At 38.3% G+C, this 25,258-nt stretch overlaps 1 protein-coding gene across 4 annotated transcripts in view; it reads left to right on the forward strand.

The window, feature by feature from the left end:
* mesh (sushi domain containing 2 mesh) overlaps positions 1–25,258 on the forward strand; it is a 109,280-nt gene that overhangs the window by 38,423 nt on the left and 45,599 nt on the right. For all 4 annotated transcript variants that reach the window (XM_067761150.1, XM_067761151.1, XM_067761152.1 and 1 more), the window contains exon 5: positions 24,416–24,593. In XM_067761150.1, the coding sequence (XP_067617251.1) occupies positions 24,416–24,593 (178 nt within the window). The remainder of the gene's footprint in view (positions 1–24,415; positions 24,594–25,258) is intronic.

Genomic DNA, 25,258 nt, shown 5'->3' on the forward strand with positions numbered 1-25,258 from the left:
ACTTCGAAACGATCATAAAACACATTTTCCGCGATGATAGCTTATACAGCGAAGCGAGGGTATATACAAAGGGAAAAGGTCGAACGTCTGCGTGGCTACACACCAGTAGGGTTCTGGCAAAAGCCTTTTACGTGATGATGGATCTTCATATGTTTTTTCATATAAAAATTAATCTTATTTGCGAGCTTTTTGAATCTAAATTTCCAGTTGTATGCGATCGTTCTAGATGGTGAATCAAATTGGACATATTACGACTAGTTGTATAACATTTTTTGCAATAGTATTACTGAGTTTGTCAAAATGGGTCCAAATGCTTGACTTTGTACCTCGTAGCTATTTGGCAACACAATTTTCGTCTTCAAACTCAATGATGTTTTCTGTTGCGTGTATATCTACATATACGAATACATGTATAAATTTGTATATAATATGAAGAAAATAACGTAACTTTCACATTGAACTTTTGTAAGAATTTTTCAATATTCAGAGCCACCAACTTGTTAGGTATTCATCTAAAATAAACACAAATCTGACATAATGTATGTAATTTTATTTATTCATGTTTTATTTGTCTTACCAAAGTTTTAGACGCTGGTAATTCTGCCGCTAGAAAAAGGAATAAGAAATGGGAATAAAGTACTCGATATTTAGAAAGAAACATCGATAATCGCACCACGAACCTGGTATCGATATATCGATATTTATATCGATACTTTTGCAGCTCTACTGTAGCTCTGTTATTAACGGACCGATTTCTAAGAATGTAGTCATTTTAAAAAAGCAAGGAAGCAAAGTTAAAAAAGTTGCTTTGAAATGAAATTAACGACTTTAAGATAAAGGAGTATGAAGACTTGAAATGTTTAAATTTCGTCCTTTTTCAGGACTTCAAGCTCCTTACGCAAACTCTAAATCCTTACAGATTGGTATAGGATTTTGTATGTATTTGTGTTTGCACTTTTGGCATCATTCTAGGGGCTGAGATCGAAAGCCTAAACAATTTTTTTCCCCATACTATGAAAGACCACCCTAATGTAATTATATATACAACAAAATACATTTAAATTTTTTGAAAAATTTATTATGACCAACCACAAATTGAACATCGGAATATATACATAGACGCATTTAAAAATAACAAAAACAAAAAAAAAAAAAAAAAAACAAAATTAGAGCAACGTTAACAACACCTTTGGAATTCTTAATGAATATGGGAAATTTTTGATTTCTCAAACATTCGTTTGTTATACCCCTTTTTACCTTGGCTGGAAATGCTGCACATTCATTACAAATTCATACACATATGTACATTGTGCTTTACTTTATTTTGTTGTTGTGGTTTTCTGAAGTGATTTTGTAAAATATTTTTGCGTAACGTTTTACATTTTTGGCTTAGGATTATTGTGTGCCCTTTGGTATTTTGAGGTCTAAAAACAAATTAACTTAAAATTTATTTACAATTTTGATTGAGTTAGCTTTCTTTGGCTTAAGTCCTTTAATCAAGGACCGACTACTTCGAAGCAATAATATAGTTTAAAAGGGTAGGAAAGGTAAGATAATAGGATGGAGCAAAGTTAATTATAGGTCAAGGAAAAGTGGTATAAAAAAGGGCGGGAAGAATTGGTTGGCTGACTGGTTGGTGTGTCGATTCCACTGTGACTCAATTTAGTATTAAAGCCCTTTTTCGATAGCACAGCTAGTGAACTAAGCATGGAAAATTATTATAAAATGAAGAATGGTTCAAAGCCCACATCCAAATCACTAGACTTCATAATATAATACCTACCCTGAAAACCCGAAGAACCACATGACAGTGTGGTTGGAAGTTAGTGAGGTTTTACTATTGCTAAAAAAATTTCTTTAAAAAAGATATATGTATGTACATATATATACATATATGTGTGTTTAATGTTGAGTTCGAAGATGTAAAATTATCTATAACATAAAATTGATTTGTTGAATGTGCTGCTAAGCGGAAAACTCGAGAAAGGTTGGACCGATTTCGCTAATTCTTTTTTTTTTTTTAATATTTCTTAAAATATGTTCTTACGGAGAGAAAAATTCTTTCCGGGAAGTGGACTGGTACATTCGAACAAATTATATTCACGGTTCCATTTATCTTACATTTGGTTTATACCCTTCACCTAGTTTAGTATTTGCGAACCTTTTTTTTCGGGAAGTGGACCAGAGGCCGATTTATTCGACAAAATTCTATTCATCGTTCGATTTACCTGAAGTTTGGTACATAGGTAGCCGTTTGCACAAATTAGTATTCACGACACTTCAATTTCCGGGAAAAGAACCAGGGGACGACTGGGAGTGGGAATGGAACTAGAACTGGAACTGGAACTAGGACTAGGACTTGGACTAGGACTTGGACTTGGACTTGGGCTGGAACTGGAAGTGGAATTGGGAATAATGTATGGAAGTGAATTAGAAGAACTTAAGAGAAGAGAAAGAAGGGAAGGAGAAAGAGACTGAGAAAGAGAAAGATTTAGACGAAGAAATTGAGAAGGGGATAGATGGAGCGGAAAAGATTCAGGGCAAAGACGGAGAGGGAGAAATAGAAAGGCAGAAGGAGTAGATAATGAAAGGATAAAGAGAGTAGAGAGAGAGGGGAAGGGAGAGTAAGATGTAAAAATTCTTTAAAGTTATGCAGATAGACAAAAGTGAGGGAGGAACAATGTTTGCCGGGTTTGATACAATAATTATAACAGAAGTATAGGATGTAAGAAGAGCTATCTTATACTGGCAAAGGGTACCTCAAGTCAGGATTGTTACCTTCCTTATTTCCCAAAATTTATATTCGAGCGACATAGCTAAGGGGATAGAGAACTTGATCAAGAATTGCTGGGTTGTTCGAGAACCAAGGCAAGAATATCACAGTTGGCTTAATTGGGGAAAGGTTTTTAATGACAAATTTTTTTTTATTTTAATAGCAAATTTTCTCAAACTTAGAAACATTTTTTTTAGTGTACAGAGGTCTTCTGCAAAAACCTTCAATCGATTATACAAAATGCAGAAAATACTAATGAGTAAAACTGTTATAAGTTAAAATTGACTTTGAAGCACACTATAATAGAGTATCGTATGTAAAAGCGCAGCTAAGTAGATCCATTTAAATTGTTAACAAACTACAACACGGAGTAAAAACAGTTGATAGCCTTGGCTTTCTATATCTAGATCAACTAAATTATCTTCATCTTGTACAGGAGCGTGCGCAGGAATTGTCTATGGGTGGGGGGAGGGGGTTTGAACAGGCTCACACTAAGCATCCGTTATTGTCAAGACTAGTTTTGCGATAAAAATTAATAGAAACGGGGGTAAAGAGAAACATTTACCATATTTATTGGCTATCAGTCAACAAATTCACTCTTCCATCTACCACTTTTTATGAAAAAGATGCAGTTGTTGTAAGCCCACGTGAGCAGTATCCATTCAGAGTTTGAAATTTGTTTCAATTTAAATTTTTAAACAAGCATGCGAGTATAACTCGCATTAGTTTTTCCAAAAAAAAAAAAAAAAAAAAAAATTGAGCTTACAGCAATTGTATTTTGTTAGTTATCAAATTTTCGACGCAAATTTCGCATTTATTGCTTAACTATGCATCGAGCATCAAAAGCTTTCTGCCAGTTCTACCTTCCTTATACCAACGCACATAGCTTATATACGTACATACAATCGACAAAAAGTGATACTTAGAATTGTTGGTTTTAACACAGTTCAAAGAAATGTGTTTTTATATTCCCTAACGCATTCAACACAGCGTTAACAGTCACTCACACATTGACATCTACCAAAAGTTGATTTTTTTTTGTCCATTGACATTTGCTGTTTTAATTGTTTTCACCGCAGAAACGACAAGTTGACAATAGTGATTGGCATACCAGCGCCGGAGATGAGGAAATTCGCGAAAGCAATGGAAATAAAATGTATAGCATTAAAAAACATTGCTTTTTTTTATGAATTACTGCAGTCTTTTGTGCAATTTTCACAAATATGCTGTTAGCGACAAAGAGGTTGAATTTTTGTTGTTGTTTGTTTGTTTTCTATATTAGACGCCGGGCAAGTCAACTACTGGGCGGTGCTATCGAAGTGTTAGTTATTGTACTATGTGACAGTTGCATGCGTGTACATTAGTTTTGTCTTATTCTTAATGAATGTTTTTTTTTTTTTTATTTCTGAGTCGCAAATTTCTCTGGCACTTGCAATTGCATTGTCTTCTCGAATATAAATTGTTGAATATTTGAGGTCTGGCCTTTGAATTATAAACGAATTTTACATAACCGTTCTTTAGACTTAAGTACAATTTTTTATGTGATTTAAATAATAAGTTAATGGAAGGGGTCGGGTATACTGTATTGAAATAAGTAGATCCTACAAGATGCCAGATTACTGCAGTGTCTTTAAAGCGGAAATTATAGCCAGACAGAAAACAGCAGAAACTCCTGAGGAGGCGTGCTTAAGCTGCAGTCGCGTCAACATGTACATATATTGATAATCAGGCGGATATTAAGGCAATAATCTCACACAGTGCAATGCAAAGAAACATTCAAAGAACTTCGCTCAGCCCGGACATTACATCTATACTGGGCATCCGGTTATAAATAGAAAGAAGGTATCAAAAAATCCGATGTTTTGGCAAAGGAGGGTGCAACACTCACCGAACGGCATATGCAAGGCAGACGAGTTTCACTGAGAGCTTTTCATGGCAGAAATACACTCGGAGTGCTTGCCAAACACTGCAGAGGGGCGACCTCGCTTAGACAAATTTTCTTCTACTTGAATAATCTTGGTTCTAAAATTTTTGATGTTCCTTTGCGCGGGGCGTGAACCCAGGATGCTCGGTGTAGTAGGCGGAGCACGCTAACATCACACCACGGCTACCGCCAAGCATAAAAACGTGGATAAAAGCACAGGGCTGCAGAATTTCTAAGATCAAGAGAAGACTTAAGGCTCACAAGGTACATACTAACTGGACACTGCCTTCTGGCGTCACAAATTTATAAGTTAGGTCTCGTCAGTAACAGCAGGTTTAGGGAGTGCGCGCTGTAGGAAGAAATGAATGAACACTTTCTGCGTTCGTGTCCTGTGCTCGCCAGGTCAAGGCCACAATTATTAGGGGCGGCAGGGTTGCAAGCTCTCGAGACAACAATTAAGCTAGGCTCTAGAAAACTTGTAGTATTTACCAAGATGATTGAGTTATTCTATAACATAAGTCCTGGTACCTCAATGGGGTTCTTCCGTTTGTTCGTCAAACAAATTTTCGTAACAATATGGACACATTCAGCCTATGTGAGGTCTTTATTGACCGGTCAGTTCAACTTTATCTACCTAACCTAAATAAGTGTTTTTCAATTGAGTGGTGACACAAACTCAACGGCTATACGGTAAATTGACGGTATGGCCACTTCAAATGTCCAATTGAAATTGTGGCTTACACCGCTAAATTTCGAATGTTTACAATGCATTGAATTCATAGAGAGAAAGTTAGTTGACTTTATGGCCGTTTACTTTATGTCATGCCACATTTTTCTATAGTTCTTTTTTATTCGAGGCGAGGTCTTTATCGATCGGTTACTCATACGCACTGTCATACATTTACCAATTACTTCAAATTCCTTAAGATGGCTCATCTAAAGTTCGCAATTGACCATCGATAGTAAACGATACCTTCTACAATTATTAAATTTTTGCTGGAGTAGTTGCTTTACTTAAGGCTTAAACTTAGTGTTTAAATCAGAATGTTGCTATCACATTGCCTATTACAGCTATTAGATCAGTGATTTGTTCTTGACTAAAACTAGAACTTACTTCAGCGTATGAATAGGAAAACGAATCTACATTTTAAAGTAAGCCATTAATAGTCAGTTTACCTATAAATAGAGACGGTGAGAAACAAAAAAACATTTGATAATTGATACAGAGCTGATTCAAGCTAACGCGAAATAGGTCGAAAGTCACTTAGGCGGAGAATCGAACATTGTCGGATCACAAGGCTCTTTTATATAATGACTGCTACAACAAGATCTGCAAATTGAAAAGTGCTCATAAAGTGCTAACAGTAACTTTATTTTTACTTTTTTTTTATTGGCATAGAAATATATATTTATATAAATGACCGGTAAAAAAACTTATCATATTATTCGTTGCTGTCCGTATGGCCGGACTTTTCTTGAGAGATCCGACATCAAGTTTTGGACAACAGTTTTATCCACTTTAAGCGACACTGTTCCCCACATTCAGTTTACAGTTACAGTTACAGAAGTATGGTTTTTATTGATTTCCCTATTCTCAAAAGTTTTGATTTCGTTTGAGCAGCCCAATATCGCTTAATTGGCCGCAACAAAGGCAAGTTGGCTGTATTAAAGTTTTTCTTAACATAATGTATATTGTTATTTTCGAACCACGTTTGGGTGACACGAGCGTTATGTTCTGGATCCAAGTCGGTCAAAATATAGATTAAATATTATGGCGACGTAAGAATGGCAGAAAAAGTTTTGAAGACACCCTTTCACTTAAGTTTCTACGTTAATGGTTCTTATCGTAGAGAACGCCGTGTACTTACGCCCTAATTCACAAATAGCTTGTCAAATCAGACCTTACTGCCAAACTTTTCTATCTATATGGTTTTTTATACTCAGTTGAGCAGAGCTCACAGAGTATATTAAGTTTGATTGGATAACGGTTGGTTGTACATATATAAAGGAATCGAGATAGATATAGACTTCCATATATCAAAATAATCAGGATCGAAAAAAAATTTGATTGAGCCATGTCCGTCCGTCCGTCCGTCCGTCCGTCCGTCCGTTAACACGATAACTTGAGTGAATTTTGAGGTATCTTGATGAAATTTGGTATGTAGGTTCCTGAGCACTCATCTCAGATCGCTATTTAAAATGAACGATATCGGACTATAACCACGCCCACTTTTTCGATATCGAAAATTTCGAAAAACCGAAAAAGTGCGATAATTCATTACAAAAGACAGCTAAAGCGACGAAACTTGGTAGATGAGTTGAACTTATGACGCAAAATATAAAATTAGTAAAATTTTGGACAATGGGCGTGGCACCGCCCACTTTTTAAAGAAGGTAATTTAAAACTTTTGCAAGCTGTAATTTGGCAGTTGTTGAAGATATCATGATGAAATTTGGCAGGAACGTTACTCTTATTACTGTATGTACGCTTAATAAAAATTAGCAAAATCGGAGAAGGACCACGCCTACTTTTAAAAAAAAATTTTTTTTAAAGTAAAATTTTAACAAAAAATTTAATATCTTTACAGTATATAAGTAAATTATGTCAAGATTCAACTCCAGTAATGATATGGTGCAACAAAATACAAAAATAAAAGAAAATTTAAAAATGGGCGTGGCTCCGCCCTTTTCATTTAATTTGTCCAGGATACTTTTAATGCCATAAATCGAACAAAAATTAACCAATCCTTTTGAAATTTGGTAGGGGCATAGATTTTATGGCGTTAACTGTTTTCTGTGAAAATGGGCGAAATCGGTTGATGCCACGCCCAGTTTTTATACACAGTCGTCCGTCTGTCCTTCCGCATGGCCGTTAACACGATAACTTGAGCAAAAATCGATATATCTTTACTAAACTCAGTTCACGTATTTATCTGAACCCACTTTACCTTGGTATGAAAAATGAACGAAATCCGACTATGACCACGCCCACTTTTTCGATATCGAAAATTGCGAAAAATGAAAAAAATGCCATAATTCTATACCAAATACGAAAAAAGGGATGAAACATGGTAAGGTAATTGGATTGTTTTATTGACGCGAAATATAACTTTAGAAAAAACTTTATAAAATGGTTGTGACAGCTACCATATTAAGTAGAAGAAAATGAAAAAGTTCTGCAGGGCGAAATAAAACACCCTTAAAATCTTGCCAGGTATTACATATATAAATAAATTAGCGGTATCCAACCGATAATATTCTGGGTCACCCTAGTCCACATTTTGGTCGATATCTGGAAAACGCCTTCACATATACAACTACCACCACTCCCTTTTAAAACTCTCATTAATACCTTTAATTTGATACCCATATCGTACAAACTCATTCTAGAGTCACCCCTGGTCCACCTTTATGGCGATATCTCGAAAAGGTGTCCACCTATAGAACTAAGCCCCACACCCTTTTAAAATACTCATTAACACCTTTCTTTTGATGCCCATATTGTGCAAACGCATTCTGGAGTCACCCCTGGTCCATCTTTACGGCGATATCTCGAAAAGGCGTCCATCTATAGAACTTAGGTCCACGCCCTTTTAAAATACTCATTAATACCTTTCATTTGATACCCATATCGTACAAACGCATTCTAGAGTCAACCCTGATCCACCTTTATGGCTATATCCCTAAATGGCGTCCACGTATAGAACTATGACGCACTCCCTCATAAAATACTCTTTAATGCCTTTCATTTGATACACATGTCATACAAACACATTCCAGGGTTTCCCTCGGTTCATTTTCCTACATGGTTATTTTCCCTCATGTTGTCACCATAGCTCTCAACTGAGTATGTAATGTTCGGTTACACCCGAACTTAACCTTCCTTACTTGTTTATGAATAAAAACGTCATCGACAGACTGGAAGCAGTACCTTGCATCTATCTTAGGTCCATACAAACACAAAAATTTTGTCTCAAGGAGCTTACGAGCAAAGGAAATGCTTTCGAAATCTGTTCTTCACTTCGTTTTGCAACTTTTTTCTTTTTGTAGGTTTAAATACAATTTCTCTGCTTGATTCGTGTGACTTTCGCAGGTATGGCTTTGGCTATTTTAGAAACATCTCTGGATCAGTTTTTCCTATTTAGGGAAATAATATTATTCTTCCACTAGGGGTCTGATAATCCCTTTTGGCGGCCACTTTTTGCCACTTGTCCTTCAGGCAGCCTTACTTGAAATGCAAAACCGTTCCCTGGGGGGGGGGGGGGCTGGGTGGGGATAGTGTCATGGGATAATCCTGTGAGTTTTGTCTACTTTTTGGTGTTGGGCCGGTGCATGCATGAATTAAAGGTGATAGATAATTATGGCGATTTCCTCTAAAGATCTAGCTGTTATTTACCGCGATATTTCAATCGATGAGACGATAATGCTTTCTCGTAACAGCAATATTGAAATTTAAAGTCTAAATTAAACTAAGAAAATGTTTGTATTAATTTCCATACTAAATACCAAATTCATAACCTAAAATCAAATTTGAAAAATTCATTTTTTTCTTATTATATCTACAACCATTTTAATGTTGTTTTAAATGATATTGAACTAAATATTTATTAGCACAAATATACCACAACTAAATACTTTCGCCTATATTTATGTGATTTATTCAGTTAATTCCTATCAAAGTTGTGTTTGACCACATTTTTTGTGCTATTATATTTAATTTCATTGGAAATGGTTTATACAAATTTTAAATATAAACAAGTAAGGAAGGCTAAGTTCGGGTGTAACCGAACATTACATACTCAGCTGAGAGCTTTGGAGACAAAATAAGAGAAAATTACCATTTAGCAAAATAAACCTAGGGTAACCCTGGAATGTAATTGTATGGAATGGGTTTCAAATAGAAGGTATTAACGGTATTTTAAAAGGGAGTGGGTCTTAGTTCTATAGGTGGAAGCCTTTTCGAGATATCGCTATAAGGGTGGACCAGGGGTGACTCTAGAATGTGTTTGTACGATATGGGTATCAAATTAAAGATATTAATAAGGGTTTTAAAAGGGAGTGGCCCTTAGTTTTATATGTGAAGGCGTTTTCCAGATATCGACCAAAATGTGGAGCAGGGTGACCCAGAACATCATCTGTCGGGTAACACTAATTTATTTATATATGTAATACCACGATAAGTATTCCTGCCAAGATTCCAAGGGCTTTTGATTTCGCCCTGCAGAACTTTTTCTTTTTCTTCTACTTAATATGGTAGGTGTCACACCCATTTTACAAAGTTTTTTCTAGAGTTATATTTTTATATTTCAACAAACCAATCCAATTCTTCAATCTTTTTTCATATTTGGTATACGATTATGGCATTTTTTCATTTTTCGTAATTTTCGGTATCGAAAAAGTGGGCGTGGTCATAGTAGGATTTCTGCCATTTTTAATACCAAGATAAAGTGAGTTCAGATAAGTACGTCAACTAAGTTTAGTAAAGATATATCGATTTTTGCCCAAGTTGTCGTGTTAACGGCCGAGGAGAAGGAGAGACTGTGTATAAAAACTGGACGTGGCTTCAACCGATTTCGCCCATTTTCACGGAAAACTGTTGTCGTCATAGAATCAATGTACCTACTAAATTTCACATTTCCCCATTTCTTTACTGGAGTTGAATGTTGACATAATTTACTTATATACTGTAAAGATATTACATTTTTTGTTAAAATTTGAATTAAAAAATTTTTTTTTTTTTATCGTGTTTACGGACGGACGGACATGGCTAAATGAATTTCGCTTTTCGGCCAGATTATTTTATATATAGAAGTCTATATCTATCTCGATTAGTTTATGCCATTACGGATTACGATTATGCGAACAAAGTTAATATACTCTGTGAGCTCTGCTCAGCTGAGTATAAAAATATGTACCTATTGTGTTCATGGCGTATTAATAGGTCACATATGCTACACATAAACCTGCATTTGTTGTACATAAATTCAAATGGCATTACGCGGGATTATTTTAAAAATTGTAATTGCTTAAATTAATTAGTTGATAAATTCCATGAGTTAGCCACAACTGTGGTTTGTATTAATTAATATGCGTATTTTCTGTTTTTTTCATTCACGTTATTTTTAGTTTTGAATATTTTCAGAAACTGGAAATATTATAATTCAGATGCAAACACGAAAATAGCCTTGGCATTTTTATCAAATTTCCTCAATTAAATTCTCCTTTTTTTTTGTAAAAATAATAATAACTAAATACTTGGTGTAATTTGCCTCGGAAGAGATTTAGGTCTAGCTTCATGTTTTTTTAGTTTTTTTTCAAAAATTTGTGGGACAGGACATTTTTTATGTCCACTCCAAATGACATCTGCAAGGCAGATTAATTTTTACTGAGAAGGTTTTATGGCAGAAATATACCAAACCATTGCCGAGGGCGGCTATGCTTAGAAAATGCATTTTTCGTAGGCGGAGCACATTACTGCCGCAACAAGAGGTTCAAATAAAGAACGTCGTCGAGACCGTCGATTATAACGGTGTTTGTGGTATCCGAGAGAAAAATCTACAGAAGTTTTATGATCCTTCCTGAGGTTCGGACAGCGTGTATCACCTTGTTAGCTATAATAGCACAAACGAAAAAAGTGTAACGACTACAAACCCAAAAGCTTCGTTGGCTACGTCATGTTATACGAATGGATAAAGACGCTTCAGTTCACATAGAGCTCCAGAGTTATATGGTCCCGAATTGGAATAGGTCTTAGTTAGGGGGACACTCTGATGAAAAAACCTTGTACAACATATTTGGGAAGCATTCTTGACAGTCAGTTGTTGTGACAGCTTAAAGAGAGGATCACTCTCTCCTCAGCCACGACAGTACTTAATGCATGTAAAAGAATTCAGGGATTAATGTGGGGTATATCATCCTTTTTCGCTCATCGGATATTTAAAGCGGTTGTAAAGCACATCCCAGCCCATGAGCGTCCGCCGCGTTGTGATGGTAGCATGCTCCGCCTACCACACCAAAGGCATCGGGTGCACACCTCGGCAAAGCAACTTCAAAATTTTCGAAACAAGTTTTTTAATTAGAAAAACATTTTTTTAAGCTGGGTCGCCCCCTGACAGTGTTTGGCAAGCACTGCGAGTGTATTTATGCCATGAAAAGCTCTCATTGAAAACTCATCTGCCTTGCAGATGCCGTTCGGAGTCGGTATAAAACAAATAGGTCCCGTACCGCCAATTTGTAGAAAAAATTAAAAGGATCACGACGAAAATTGGAAAAGAAGCTCGGCCTAAGATCTCTTTGGAGGTTATCGCGCTATATGCTTATTTTTTTTATAAAGTCCATTCTAATTGTGGGGTCCTCGTTTTGGTGGACGACCACATAAAAAAGAATCTTCCTCAGAAAATCTGAGGGGATATGCAGGTTATCAAGGCTTAGCATAACAAGAGCCCCGAAAGCAATCCTGATAGCTACACTGTATGTTATTCCAACAGTAGATCTGGTGGCGAAGAATATAGCGTTAACAGTTGTAACGAGATTTAATGCATCGCAGAACCTTGAACTCAGACCGACGGCCATAGAAGTATATCGTTAATAAAAACTGGACGAAAAGGCTACACAATTGCTCACCCTCGCTAAAATGTGGCTCTATGGCCCCATTATAGGTGGAAGAATGGTATCAAAGCAATGGAAAGTGTAGAGTCTGCGGTATACTATTCTGACGTGGAAGTAGATTCTGCAAGTTGCAAGATCACTGTAATATTTTCAGATGGAAGTAGTCGCCATGACCAAAGTGTACTAGAGTGTAAAAAAACTCATGAAATTAGTAGTGAAAGGGAGAAGTATACATCTATATAGGATCCCTGGGCGTAAAGGGATATATTGAAATGAAAAAGCGGATGAGTTAGCTAAAAAGGGTGCATACCTCAAAGCCTGTGCGTAGACGTTTCAATCAGGTTGGGTGATAATAAGAGAAGGTGAGAGTTGTACATAATCGGCAAAGCAAAAAAGTTGTGGGGCCCAGAGCGAAGCTACAAAGTCTAGAAAAGCATTTGCAAAGCTACTCTTATCACTAAACAAGCGTCATTGTGTGTTTTTGACTCATATTCTTAATTTGAGAACGTGCCCAGCGTTAGCCAGTCTAAAACTTGAGCTAGAAAGAGTGGCACAGCTATCAGATTTAGAAGCAGCAATTAGCATAGGTTTTAGAAAGCTTCTTGTGTTTGCCAAATTGATGCAGTTATTTTACAACATATGTCTTGGTTTATGATAGTCTCGTCCAGTTTGGTCGTTAAGCCAGCTTCTGGTTACAGTATGAACTCATTAAGTCTATGATCATTCAGTCACTGCCAATTGGATTCCCTTATAACAAAGCAGAAATGACTGGCGTAACTTTATACGCTATGGCCAATACGTACACACACTTAAAACTGGCTAAATGAGAGGAAAGAGCGCAAGCAATGACAAAAGTAAGTAATGCCATTTATGTTTCTCAACTTGGACCCGGAAACTCATAAATATCAGTTTCATTTCCAACAACTGTGTGGCGCACGTCGCATGTTCGAGCAAACAGATTTAGCAACAGTGATTTGCAATGTAATATTTTCTCGTTATTTCTATTGCAATAAATCATACTATTCAAATATGAAAAGAAGAAAAATGCCAAACAAGAAATGTTTATGCGCTATTCAATAAATGTTTATAGCCACATAACCACATAGAATATTCCACGATTGAAGCAATCAACCATCATGCCTGCCGTGCATATGAATTTGATATGTAATTGTGTGCATAAAATGGCTAAAGCATAAAAAAGTCATGTTGCGTATACGCCCAGGTGGTCGGCCATAAATTGAAATGTGTATTGAATATTTTTGGCAATATTTATTTAGGTTATTGATTGCTTTTAGATAGCGCACATAAAAAAATAAAACTTCCCCTTTGTTTAGATATTATGTGATGAATGTTTCAATTAGAAGCTTTTTTCACAAACAGGCATAATTTGAAAAAAGAAAGAATATGATAAAACTAAAACTAACACTTAAAACCATGTTATTTGATTTTGTTAGTGCTATAATTTTGGTGTTATTATCGCTTATAGTAAATGTATTAGTTGGCATATACAAATGCATACATATGTACATATAGGTATTTACATTAGAATGCAGAAGTGGTAGTGACAAATAATTTAGGGATTTTTGACAAGTATTTGTTCTATTATCGTCTTACTATGGATAGCAAATTATTATAATAGGGTTTTCGATTTCTTATTGTTTTGTTATCGTCTTGTTACCGACGGGTTTCAAATATGTCATCGATTTTACATTAAATTATTATCGGTATCTTTCTCATAGCAAATGCATTAGTCATCGTTAACAAATCTTTAATTCGGCGATAACAAATTGATAGCACAAATCCAATAAATCGATAACTACTCGACAAAAAATCGATCAGCTTTCGATAACAAGTCTTATCCTTACAAAGCAAATCGATAACAAATTGGTAACATTACGGTAGCAAAAGGATAACTTTTCAAAAGCAAATAGAAAATCGATTACAATTTTGGATTTCATCGTCTGTTTCTAATTTAAATAAAAATAAAATAAAAAAATTTTAAGCAACGCCTTTATATAAATGGACAAAAATCAGCGAAAAATGTCTTCTTATATAAAGACATATTCTTGCTAAACTTTGGTTTTTAAAATTTGACGTAGAAATTGCAAAAATATATATGAGAAATAAAAATATAAAAGTGGAGCGCACATTACTTGTATTGGAAGGTTGGAAGGAAAGGAGATATTATTAGTGAATCAATTGCGCTCCATCTTTATATTTTTACTTCTCATAAATATTTTTGCAATTTCTATGTCAAAATTTAAAAATCGAAGTTTAGCATGAATATGTCTTATATAAAGAGGAGAAGATTTGTCCATTTATATAAAGGAAGTGCTTAATATTTTTTTATTTTATTTTTATTTTCCCCTTTTCTTACATTCTCTCGGCGTTTATGGTTAAGTTTTGCGCTTGTAGCTCAATGAGAACTTACATAAAAATCAATCCCAAAATTCCCTAAGCTCGGTTTGATTTTACTAAATATCTCATCCCGTGTGCCCCCTAGCGAATCTTTTTGTATCGGTTGTCATCGACGTCTGAATTAGTTTGAAATTTCAAGTCTCTAGCTCATCGAGAAGTTATCTAAACGCTGGTTTGAAAATTTTCAAATTCTTATCTAATTATTTCGATCCGTGCGCCACCTAACGGATTTTTGTCCTTTTGTTGCATTGTCACGGTGTTCTAACCTATGTGTAAAGTTTTACGTTTGTAGCTCAATGAAAAGTTACTTAAAAATCGATTGTAAGATTTGTATGAAAAGCAGACAAACATTCAACCGACCTAATATAAAGGAAGTAAAATAAAAAAATATCTGAAGAAATATTTAACAGGGTGGAAAAAGCTTTAATATTAGCCGTATGTTAAATTATTCTTAGTTTTATCATCATAATAAAATACAATATTTTAATAAAGAAACTATTATGCAATACTTCGTACACTCATAAAATTTTACATATCGATTAGTTTTTGATAAAAAATCAATAACTTATCGATAATAAGTTTAAAGTTTTGCGTTGAACATTTCGATTACTATTTCTGTAAATAATCGATATTTTTTGATAGTAAATCAAAACTCTTTCATTATTGAACCTAATCGTGTCCACCAAATATAGATGATTCAGCGATTACCTTCTTTATCGATAGCTAATGTATAACAATTCTATAACAAATTGACAACTCATCCGTTTCTCTTTTATCCTTGCCTTGATTTGCTGACTCATATCACGTATATCAAATCTACCACGTACGTTCTTCCCACAATATGCTGAATTGCTTTGATTAAACTTGTTAATATTCATAACACATTCCAGTCCTCTTAAGGGAGTCGAAGGAACTTGTAGTTTCAAAAGGGTAATACCATACAGAAGCTGCTATTTGAGACGTTGTCTCCGCATTAAAATTGAAAAGATGATTGGTGTCCTGTGTGAATATATCACATGCTGGAAATGCATTAGGTATGTCGGTATTGATTGAAGAGTTTAGCCTCTTACAATATTCAGAAAGAAGTTGAGCCGAAGTGACTTGTGTCTCCCTGTGTAGGCTGCTTTTTCCGCAAGAGTTATAATGAGTAGGAATTAGGCTAAGGACTTATTCGTACTCTTTCAGATCCAGTACTTACACAGCCCTTTTTTTGACCAAGCGATTTTCTGTGTTTCGGGAGCCACAACTCGAAAAAAATTAACGGATCGTAATAAGATTAAGTGCATATATTTTCCTTATAGTAGAAAATATTTCAAGTAAAAATGGATGAGATCGGTTAAAGACCACGACCACTTTTATGTAAAAGATATTTTAAACGGTCGTAGCCTAGAACAATAAGCTATATCTTAGCGCACAATAGTTTATTGCAATGATATTGCACTTACCAAGTTATTTTGTATGAGAAAATTAGGAGAAATTTTTTTTAATGGGTGGTGCAATGCCAATATTCCGATCAAGCATTGCACGAAAGAGTAATTTATCTGCATTGAACTCTACAATTTAAAATCACGCTGAATACGTAATGTTCGGTTTAACCCGAACTTACAGATCCTTACTTGTTACTTTTATATTTATTTGCAAATTTACTGTATGCATCACAGGTATTTCACAACAACAAAAGCCTTACACTATCGCGCCATTCAATTGTAAATACTTTACATTGTGGTGCTGCATTAAAGGTCACAGTGCATTAAATTGTTGATATTCTAATGCTGCTTGCCAACTATGCAGGAAGGCAGCTCAAAAGATTTTGCGACAACTTAATACCCACGCAAGTAGGAAAAAACCAGTTGACTACCCTTTTTATGAAATTATGCTTATTAAATGCACTAATGCGATTACCGAAGTTATAACCTTAAAGCAGATTAAATTGTAGAAAATTTACTAATTAATATAATTTAAGTTCAATTTTTGTCATAGAAAAATTTTCACTGAAGAAATAGTTTTGAAGGATTTGTGTAAAAATGGCATCAGAGGTAGCTAGACTTTATTCCAGGTCCGTTTTGAACACATGTATAGAACTAGTGATTGAGCAGAAAACCCTGAAGGGAAAGTGCGGTGCTAATTGGAAATATCAAGTAAATACAGGGCCATATTGACCTGTACTTTCTAGTTCACCCAGGTCGCATTTTTGGTTTACTACGACATGTGCGGGTGATGTGATGGAAATCGCATGATTGATGATTGGGAGTCACCTTAACCCATCGTTGGGGCATAAACGAATAAGAAAAGTTCTGGCTATTCCTGAATGAACTACAGGGGCTATTCAACTTCAGCTGGTAGATACATTTTTCTTGTTCCTATGAGGTAGGTAGGTTGAACTGGCCGGTCCATGAGGACCTCACATAGACTGATTGAGTCCGTAGTGTTACCAGAAGTTTGCTTTAACGACCAAACTGAAAAACCCTATCAAAAACCAGGACCTATGTTATAAAATAACTCCGTCCTCTTGGCAAATACTAGAAGCTTCCTAGGACTTAAGCCACTTGCTGCTTCTAGATCTGACAGCTGTATCACTCCTAATAGCTGGAGTCTTAGCCTGGCAAGTGCAGGGCACGAGCACAGAACGTGCTCGATCGTTTCCTCCTCCAACCCGCACTTCCTACACCTGCTATCACTGACCAAGCCTAATTTAAAGGCATGCGACGCCAGAAGGCAGTTTCCAGTCAGAATACCCGTCATGAGTCTACAGTCCTCTCTTTTTAATGATAGAAGCAACTGTGTTAGTCTAAGGTTGTAAGACCTACACATAATCTTCGACACTTTACAGCCTCGCGCTTGAACCCACGCCTTTTTTGCTTGGTCGATCATGTGCACCTCTCGCATTCGCTTAATCTCGCCCAATCTAATTGGGACGTCTACGGAGAAAGCTTCAAGGGATGCGCCCTTTTTAGCTAATTCGTCCGCTTTTTCATTCCCATCTATTCCCATATGCCTGGGACCCAATATAGATGTATGCTTCTCCCTGTCCCGATTCTCTCCAGAGACTGCTTACACTTTAACACGAATTTAGATGCTGTGCTATGCGAGATTATTGCCTTAATTGCTGCTTGACTGTCAATATAAAAGTTAACAAGGTTGCAGCTTAAGCTATTCTCTTCCAGGGTTTCTACTGCTTTGGTTACGGCTAATATTTCCGCTTGGAAAACGCTACAGTAATCCGGCAGCCTGTAGGATCTGCTTAATTCCGGATCAGCGCAGTATACCGCAGACCCTACTCCTTCCACTATTTTGGAACCATCGGTGTACACATGTATCGCCTCGTCCGCCATTTGCGCACCCTTGCGCCAACCGTCCACCTCTATTGTGGCCTTAAGATCTCCCTCAAAGTGCAGGTAGGGAATCATGTAGTCTGTTCGTCTTGTGACTGAGGACGCTATACTACTATGGCCATATGGTCGGCGCTCAAGCTGCCCCGAAGCATCGAGCCTGGTTGCGGTCGTTAACGCTTTGTTCTTTGCTACCAGGTCTACAGGCGGAATGTGCAGAATGGCATACAGTGCAGCCGTCGGGGTTGTTTTCAGGGCTCCCGTAATGCAAAGCATCGATAGTCTGCATACCCCCTCTAATTTTTTGAGGTATGTTGTTTTTTGTGTGGCTTTCCACCAAACAAGGACTCCATAGTATAGAATAGGGCTTACAATCGCTGTAAAAACCCAATGAGAAAGAGAGGGCGATAGGCCCCACGTACACCCCAGCATTCTTTTACATGCATAGAGTGCCGTTGAGGCCTTCTTGACCCTCTCCTCCAAGTTGAGCTTCCATGACAGCTTACTGTCTAGGATGATTCCTAGATATTTTGTGCAAGGTTTCTCCTGTAAGGTCACCGCTCCTAACTTAGGCCTGGTCCAATTTGGGACCTTGTACCTCTTTGTAAACAAGACCATATCCGTCTTCTCCGCATTGACTTTCAGCCCGACATTAGATGCCCAGGTATGAATATCCCGAAGCGCCCGATCCATCAAAGAACTAATCGTTGGAAGGCATTTTCCACTTATGACAATTGCAACGTCATCTGCGTAAGCCGTAAGTTTTACGGGTCCCTCATCGAATTGCCTGAGCAGTTGGTTGATGACCAGTGTCCACAGCAGAGGTGATAGCACCCCTCCCTGCGGCGTGCCCCTGTCCACTGATTTCGTGGCCTCGTACAATCCCCATTGTGATGTAATCTTTCTGCAATTTAACATGCAGCCGATCCATCTGATTAAGGCAGGATGTACTTTAATGTAATTAAGACCATCCATAATCGCCCATTTTGCAACATTATTGAAAGCCCCGGCAATGTCCAAGAAGACTCCTAGAGCATACTCCTTATATTCCAGGGATTTCTCTATGCTTATTACCACCCTATGCAATGCGGTGTCTACCGACTTGCCTTTGGTGTACGCATGCTGTGTTGTGGAGAGCAGCTTTTCATCCACGTTGGACTTTATGTACACATCTATCAGCCTCTCAAAGGTTTTGAGCAGAAATGATGTTAAGCTAATGGGTCTATAGCCTTTGGGATACACGTGACCGATCTTCCCCGCCTTTGGTAGAAAAGCTACACGAGCAGTTCTCCAAGAGTGCCGTACATGATTCAGTCTTATGCACCCATCGAATATTATTTTAAGCCATTCCACGACCGTCCTACTTGAGACTTGTAGCATGGCCGGGAATATACCATCTGGGCCCGGCGATTTAAACTTAGAAAACGTCTTCACTGCCCACTCGATCTTGGTATCGGTCACCAAGCCCGGCACCACTAGCTCCGTGATCGAAGTGTGAGTGATGTCTGCTGGTTCTTCTAAACCGTCTCCCGATGGGAAATGTGTATCGAGAAGCACCTCAAGGGATTCCTCACTATCACGTGACCATTCCCCGTTCTCTTTCTTTATTAGTCCCTGGACTATGTTTCCCTTTGCTAGGACTTTTTTCAACCGTGCTGTTTCACTGGAGCACTCTATGTCCGTACAGAAACTTTTCCATGAGTTTCTCTTCGCCCTGGTAATTTCACGCTTGTAGATCCTCAGTAGATCCCTGTACTCGTCCCGACACGCTTCGCTTTCCGCGGTCTTTGCGAGTTTAAACATTTCTTTTACCTGTCTTCTTAGAAGACTCAGCTCATTGCTCCACCATGGAGGCTTTGCTTTTCCTCTGAATCTTCTTAGAGGGCAAGCTTCGTTATACGCAGTCATAAGCGTCCTTGTTAGGAATTCATTCGACTCCTCCTGTTCCTCTACATTAGCAACCTCTTTGGGTTGTCCCAGTTTCGTTTCTACATGTTTCTGGAATTTAGTCCAATTCGTTGCCCTAGGGTTTCTAAAGGTTCCTCCCTTCTCTACCCTCTTTAGTGGGATGCTGAAACTTATATACCCATGGTCGGAGAAGGATGGTCTATCGAGAACCATCCAATCATACCTTGATATATCACGCTCGGAGCTCAATGTAATATCCAGAACATTGCTGGATGTTGGACCAATGTATGTAGGAACATTTCCCCTGTTGGCTATCTGCAAATTTGTTTGCAGGATGTAACAAAATAGAGATTCGCCTCTCTCGTTCGTATCTGCTCCTCCACACGCATTGTGGTGCGCATTTGCATCTGCGCCTATGACCAACCGCCCTTGCGCCCTTCCTCCTGTACTAGCCTTTTGCACTCCATCGGTGGAACCTCCGCAGCATGGGCCATGTAGCAGGACGTCAGGATAAATGCCTGCTTATTCTTTTGCTCAACGGCCACCGCTACGAGATCCTCGGTGGTGTAATTAGGCAGCATATATGAATACAGCTGTTTCCTTACCATTACTACAGCTCGCACCCGTCCTTCCGTTTGTGCGTAGTAAACGCCAAACCCGCGCGCGCTAAGTCCAGAAACCTTTCCTCCCGATGAGAGCCACGGCTCCTGGATCAGCGCCACGTCAAACGAACCCTCCTCAAGGGTTAGGAGGAGTGCGCTCGACGCCACTTTACTGTGTTGGAGGTTTATCTGTAGGACTCGCAGCACCATTGGGCTGTTTGTCCCCCTCCAGCACCTTCGTCTTGACGTCATCGTCCTCCTCTTGCCCTTTTGGTTTAGAGTATTCGAGGCCCCCTTCAGCCCCTCGTGAATGTTGTGCCGTATGTTCCTCTGTGCGAGTCAAGGCACCATTTAGCGGTTGGTCCTCTTCTAGCACGTTCGTGGTGACGTCGGGGACCTCCACCTGTCTTTTTTCCCTTAGGCTTCTGAGTTCCTTTTCGACTTCGCCCACTTCCAGCGTGTTAGGATTTTTATCCTCGGGACTTCTTTTCCTGAGTCGCATGTAAATTTTGCCAGTGCCAAAGGACATTTTGCCAAGCTGCGTGTACAAAATATCCTCCGCCTGCTTGTTTATTTGGAAGATGTAGAACTGACCATCCTCGGTAGGCCGAGATACAGTAAGTACCTTCCAATCCTGTGTCGGTATGTTCGGATTCTGATTCTGCAGAAGTCGCAGTGTATCCTCCGACTTCATCACGCATGGTATCCATACCTTAACTTTTGGTACCGTGGGGATTTGCGCTTTATCCACCACCTCAAACCGCGCATTCGTGCCTTGCCTTTGGAGGTTTGGAACGACTTCCTCCAGCCACCGCAAGCTCGCGATGTTGTCGCACGCTACCATCTTCACACCATTATACCATCCCCCCGAATCAAAGGTTGGAAGGGGCTTCCTTGGTTGTTCCCGCATCATCTTAAGCATTAAGCTAATAAGCTCCCTTTCCACAGATCTCCACCTTTCAGTAGTCATTTGTCCGAACGGACTGCTACGATCAACCAGCGCCACAGTCAGTGACTGCTTTGCCACATCACTCATCTTCTCGGGAAAAGCAGGAGTCTTAGTGTTATCTCCCTTTGGAACCTCCGAGAACACCGGAGTCTTCGCGTTAACTCCCTTTAGCGCCTCCGAGAAAGCCGGAGTCTTAGCGTTATCTCCCTTTGGCTTATCTCCTACTTCCGTAGTTGGAACTTCCCTCTGACTGGCAGCTTTCGAGGTAGTTGCTACCTCGCTATTGGAACCCATCTGTCTTACAGCTTTGGGCCTACTTGTCTTGTCTATGCGACTGCCCTGCCTCGCGGCTCTAGGACTGGGTCCTTTCTGCCTCTTGAAAACAGGCTTGTCGCCTTCTACCGAACGTTGCCTCTTCATTCTGCCATTCGACGCTTCTTCCTCCTCGTACCGGTTGCAGAATCGAGGGTTTCTCGCAGCAAACCTTTTGAACTGCCTTCGACCTACTTCTACCGCTTCATGGGCCCATTCCAAGCGCTCGCTCTCCACTTCTGTTGGGTCGACCACTGCTCCCAAGCGTTGTACAATTCTTAGTGCTGCACGGTACTGCGAGAGAGCTCTTTTACTTCCTCTGCTCCGTACCCTTCTCCACTCTTCTACTCCGTTTTCATTTGTGTGCTTCTCCAACACGGAGTTCATTGAATCAGCACTACTCTCGCTCCCCGAGTCCGACGCATCGCTTAATTCGTATTTGTCGTCCTTGGATTGCGACTCAGTCCTCCTCTTTACATCCTCCTTATTACATTCAGGTAATGAGTTGTTCATCTTGGTCGTACGACCACCTGCCCGACAAGGCGGGCTCAGCGGTCCAGTATTATATACGGGGAAAGAACCGTCCGCCACAACAGCGCCCCTTACTGTGGTAAGGCCATAACTACTTCCCGAGATGGCCCGGTATCGGGAAGGCTCCGTTCGAATACAGCCGAATTTATCCCCTGGCTGCAAATCGTCCAATAGGCACGGTCCGCATAACACCCTGGATTAGGGGGTTGGCAGTTCTTGGTCACCGACATCCCGCCGCCCTCCTATGAGGCGAAAGGGCGTAGATGTCAGTCCTAAACAGCTCCGCCTCATAGTCGGGCGCTATGGAGTTCGGCTAAGCCCTCACACCAACGACAAGGTGCCTACCCTAGTGAGGGGGCTCCTATGAGGTAGTGGCGGCGAAAAAACTTCAACTACGCAAAAGTATTTACCCTAAGGCGTAATCGATATATAACTGCGTGCCCTTTTTATGTATCAAATATATCAAATTAAGATAATTCTTCGATAGTTAAATAGCAAAAAAAAACCTATTCCTTCAAGTTTGGCACATTGGTTCCCTGCGCAGAACCGAATCAAATTCCATTAAAAACATGAAAAATGGAGGTGACCCACTTATTGAGGTAGCGATATCTTGAACACCACTGAAGATACAGTGATCAAATTTGGTATGCGCCTTTTTAATTAAAAGATTATCTCCTCTAAATAAATGTATAAAACTTGGTTTACGACCATGCCCACTATTTATATAACGTGATGTATCCATACATTTAAAAGCTATGAGTAAAAATTTAAGAGGAACTGTCTTGTCAGGACGACCAAAAATACTTTCTTGGACGGCTAATGTTTAATGATAAAATTGGGTATGCATCTTTCCTCTTGTAAGGAGATAGAGGGAGGTATGGGAGTGCAGAGGGTCAGAAACGGGAAGAGTTAAAAGACAGAGAGAGAGATATTGAAAAGAAGAGGGCGAGAAATCGGACGCCTTCGATGGAATAGAAGGAAAAAGGGACGGGGAATTAGAGGAAGAAGGAGTAGGAAAAGGAAAAGTAGAAGTACCACTCCTCCTACTTCTATTTTTCCTTTTCCTAGATTAGGTTAGGAAAAAGAGGAAAAAGAAGAGAAGAATGATAAAAGGAAAGGAGAATTAGAAAGAAATTGAGAAGAGAAAAGAGAAGAAGAACAAAAAGGAGTGATTGAGTTTGCGGAAATATAACTTTCCTAGACAGCTTTTTTCAGTTTTCAATATTTTCATTCGACTTTTGGTCGCTTTGGAACTTATCGTGCATCAACAGCTGACTTTGAACTAAGAATATGACAGAGGTTCGATTCCGAGTCCGATACGTCGGTACCTTGATTTAGATTTATAGTTCCGATTATGGGCGCTCATGTTGCAATAAACCGCATTTGACAATATTCACCCTCATAAGTTTAACTATTGCTTCTTGGCTTATCTGCAACACAGACATTTTAAGTATAAAAAAAAAAATATTACATAAATGCTTTCTGAAATTTCAAGTAACGTGCAGAAAAATAATGACTGCGGTCTGTATTTCCTTTTCGTTTCACAACTAATTAATATGCAAAGATACTGTTGACATCAATGGAACGGTTGACAATTTGGAACAATATCATTGAGTTGCGGATGAGTATCTGGGAGGTTTGTTATGGGAAAACTCGCTATTGATGATATAAGGTGCCACGATCCAACATATATCTATGTAAACCAAGCAATAAGATAGGCTCACTGAGCAGAAAGAGGTGGCTGGTATTAGAATATATAGCAGTAGTTTAACAGAATAATGCTTCAGCAAATCAGTGCTTATGGATTTACCGGATGGCAAAAAAAGACTTTGTCGCATCACAAGATTATTTTGAATAGCTCTAGATAACCTTGCAAAGGATGTCGTCTTTGCAAAATTTCCTTCCATTTCTACTAATTATTTTTTATCTTGTGTAATACCTTCTTTCTCCAACTCAGTCATGATTAATATAAATTTTTTTCTCAATGCAAAATTAACCACCTACCATTTTTGTACAATCTCTTTTGTATAACACATTTTCGCTATTTTCTTTCTATTACAGCCTTGAACGTGATCTGATTACACGAACAGATCGCTTTGGTGTTGAGGTACGCGAACGCACAATGTGGGATATACGTGAGGGTGTTGTTGGTGCTGAAACTTTTATACCAAAACATGTTGTTATTGCAACATGGAAAAATGTTTCGTTTGCTGGTGGTATTGACAATTCATTGTTTAGGGTAAGTTTAGCAGAGAAATCAAAATTCTCACAATACATAGAAAGATGTATGCATATGCGTATGTATGCACATATGTGTAAAAAAAGTCATGCAAAAATGGCTAGATATTCGTCCATATTATGACAAAACTTTATAAATATGTATGCATCCTACAAAAACACAAAAAAATATATTTTTTTGTCGCTGCTGCTGTATTTTTTGCTTTCAAATACTATTTGTGACACACAGCTGCTGCGTTGGTGTACACACGCTTTGGGAAGCAACGATGCGTGCTTTGCTTTTGGTTGAATAAACAAATTGTAAATTGACATGCCGCAAAACGCTTTTCTAGTAGTCAAATTTTTACTGTCAGTTTCATAACTTATGTCTATCAATTAGTGATGAAAAGAAAATCAACACACACACATATATGTACATTAGACTGGGTCGATTTATTAACCGATATCGCGCCATTGATTATTCGATAGGATTTGGGCTCAGGGAACAAAGTATATATAATTTTCGAGCCTGCGAAATTTCATTTTTTTGATTTTTTTCGACTTTGATTTTTAAGGTTTTTTTCATGACCTACTAAAAAATTTTTACTTGATTGTAACATTTTCTGGTATACCCTGTCCGACCCAAAAATGTCCGCTAAAAACGTTATCGAAAACAGTTTTTTGAAA

This window comes from Eurosta solidaginis, chromosome 1 (genome assembly GCF_040869045.1).
Source record: "Eurosta solidaginis isolate ZX-2024a chromosome 1, ASM4086904v1, whole genome shotgun sequence".
Lineage (NCBI taxonomy): Eukaryota > Metazoa > Arthropoda > Insecta > Diptera > Tephritidae > Eurosta > Eurosta solidaginis.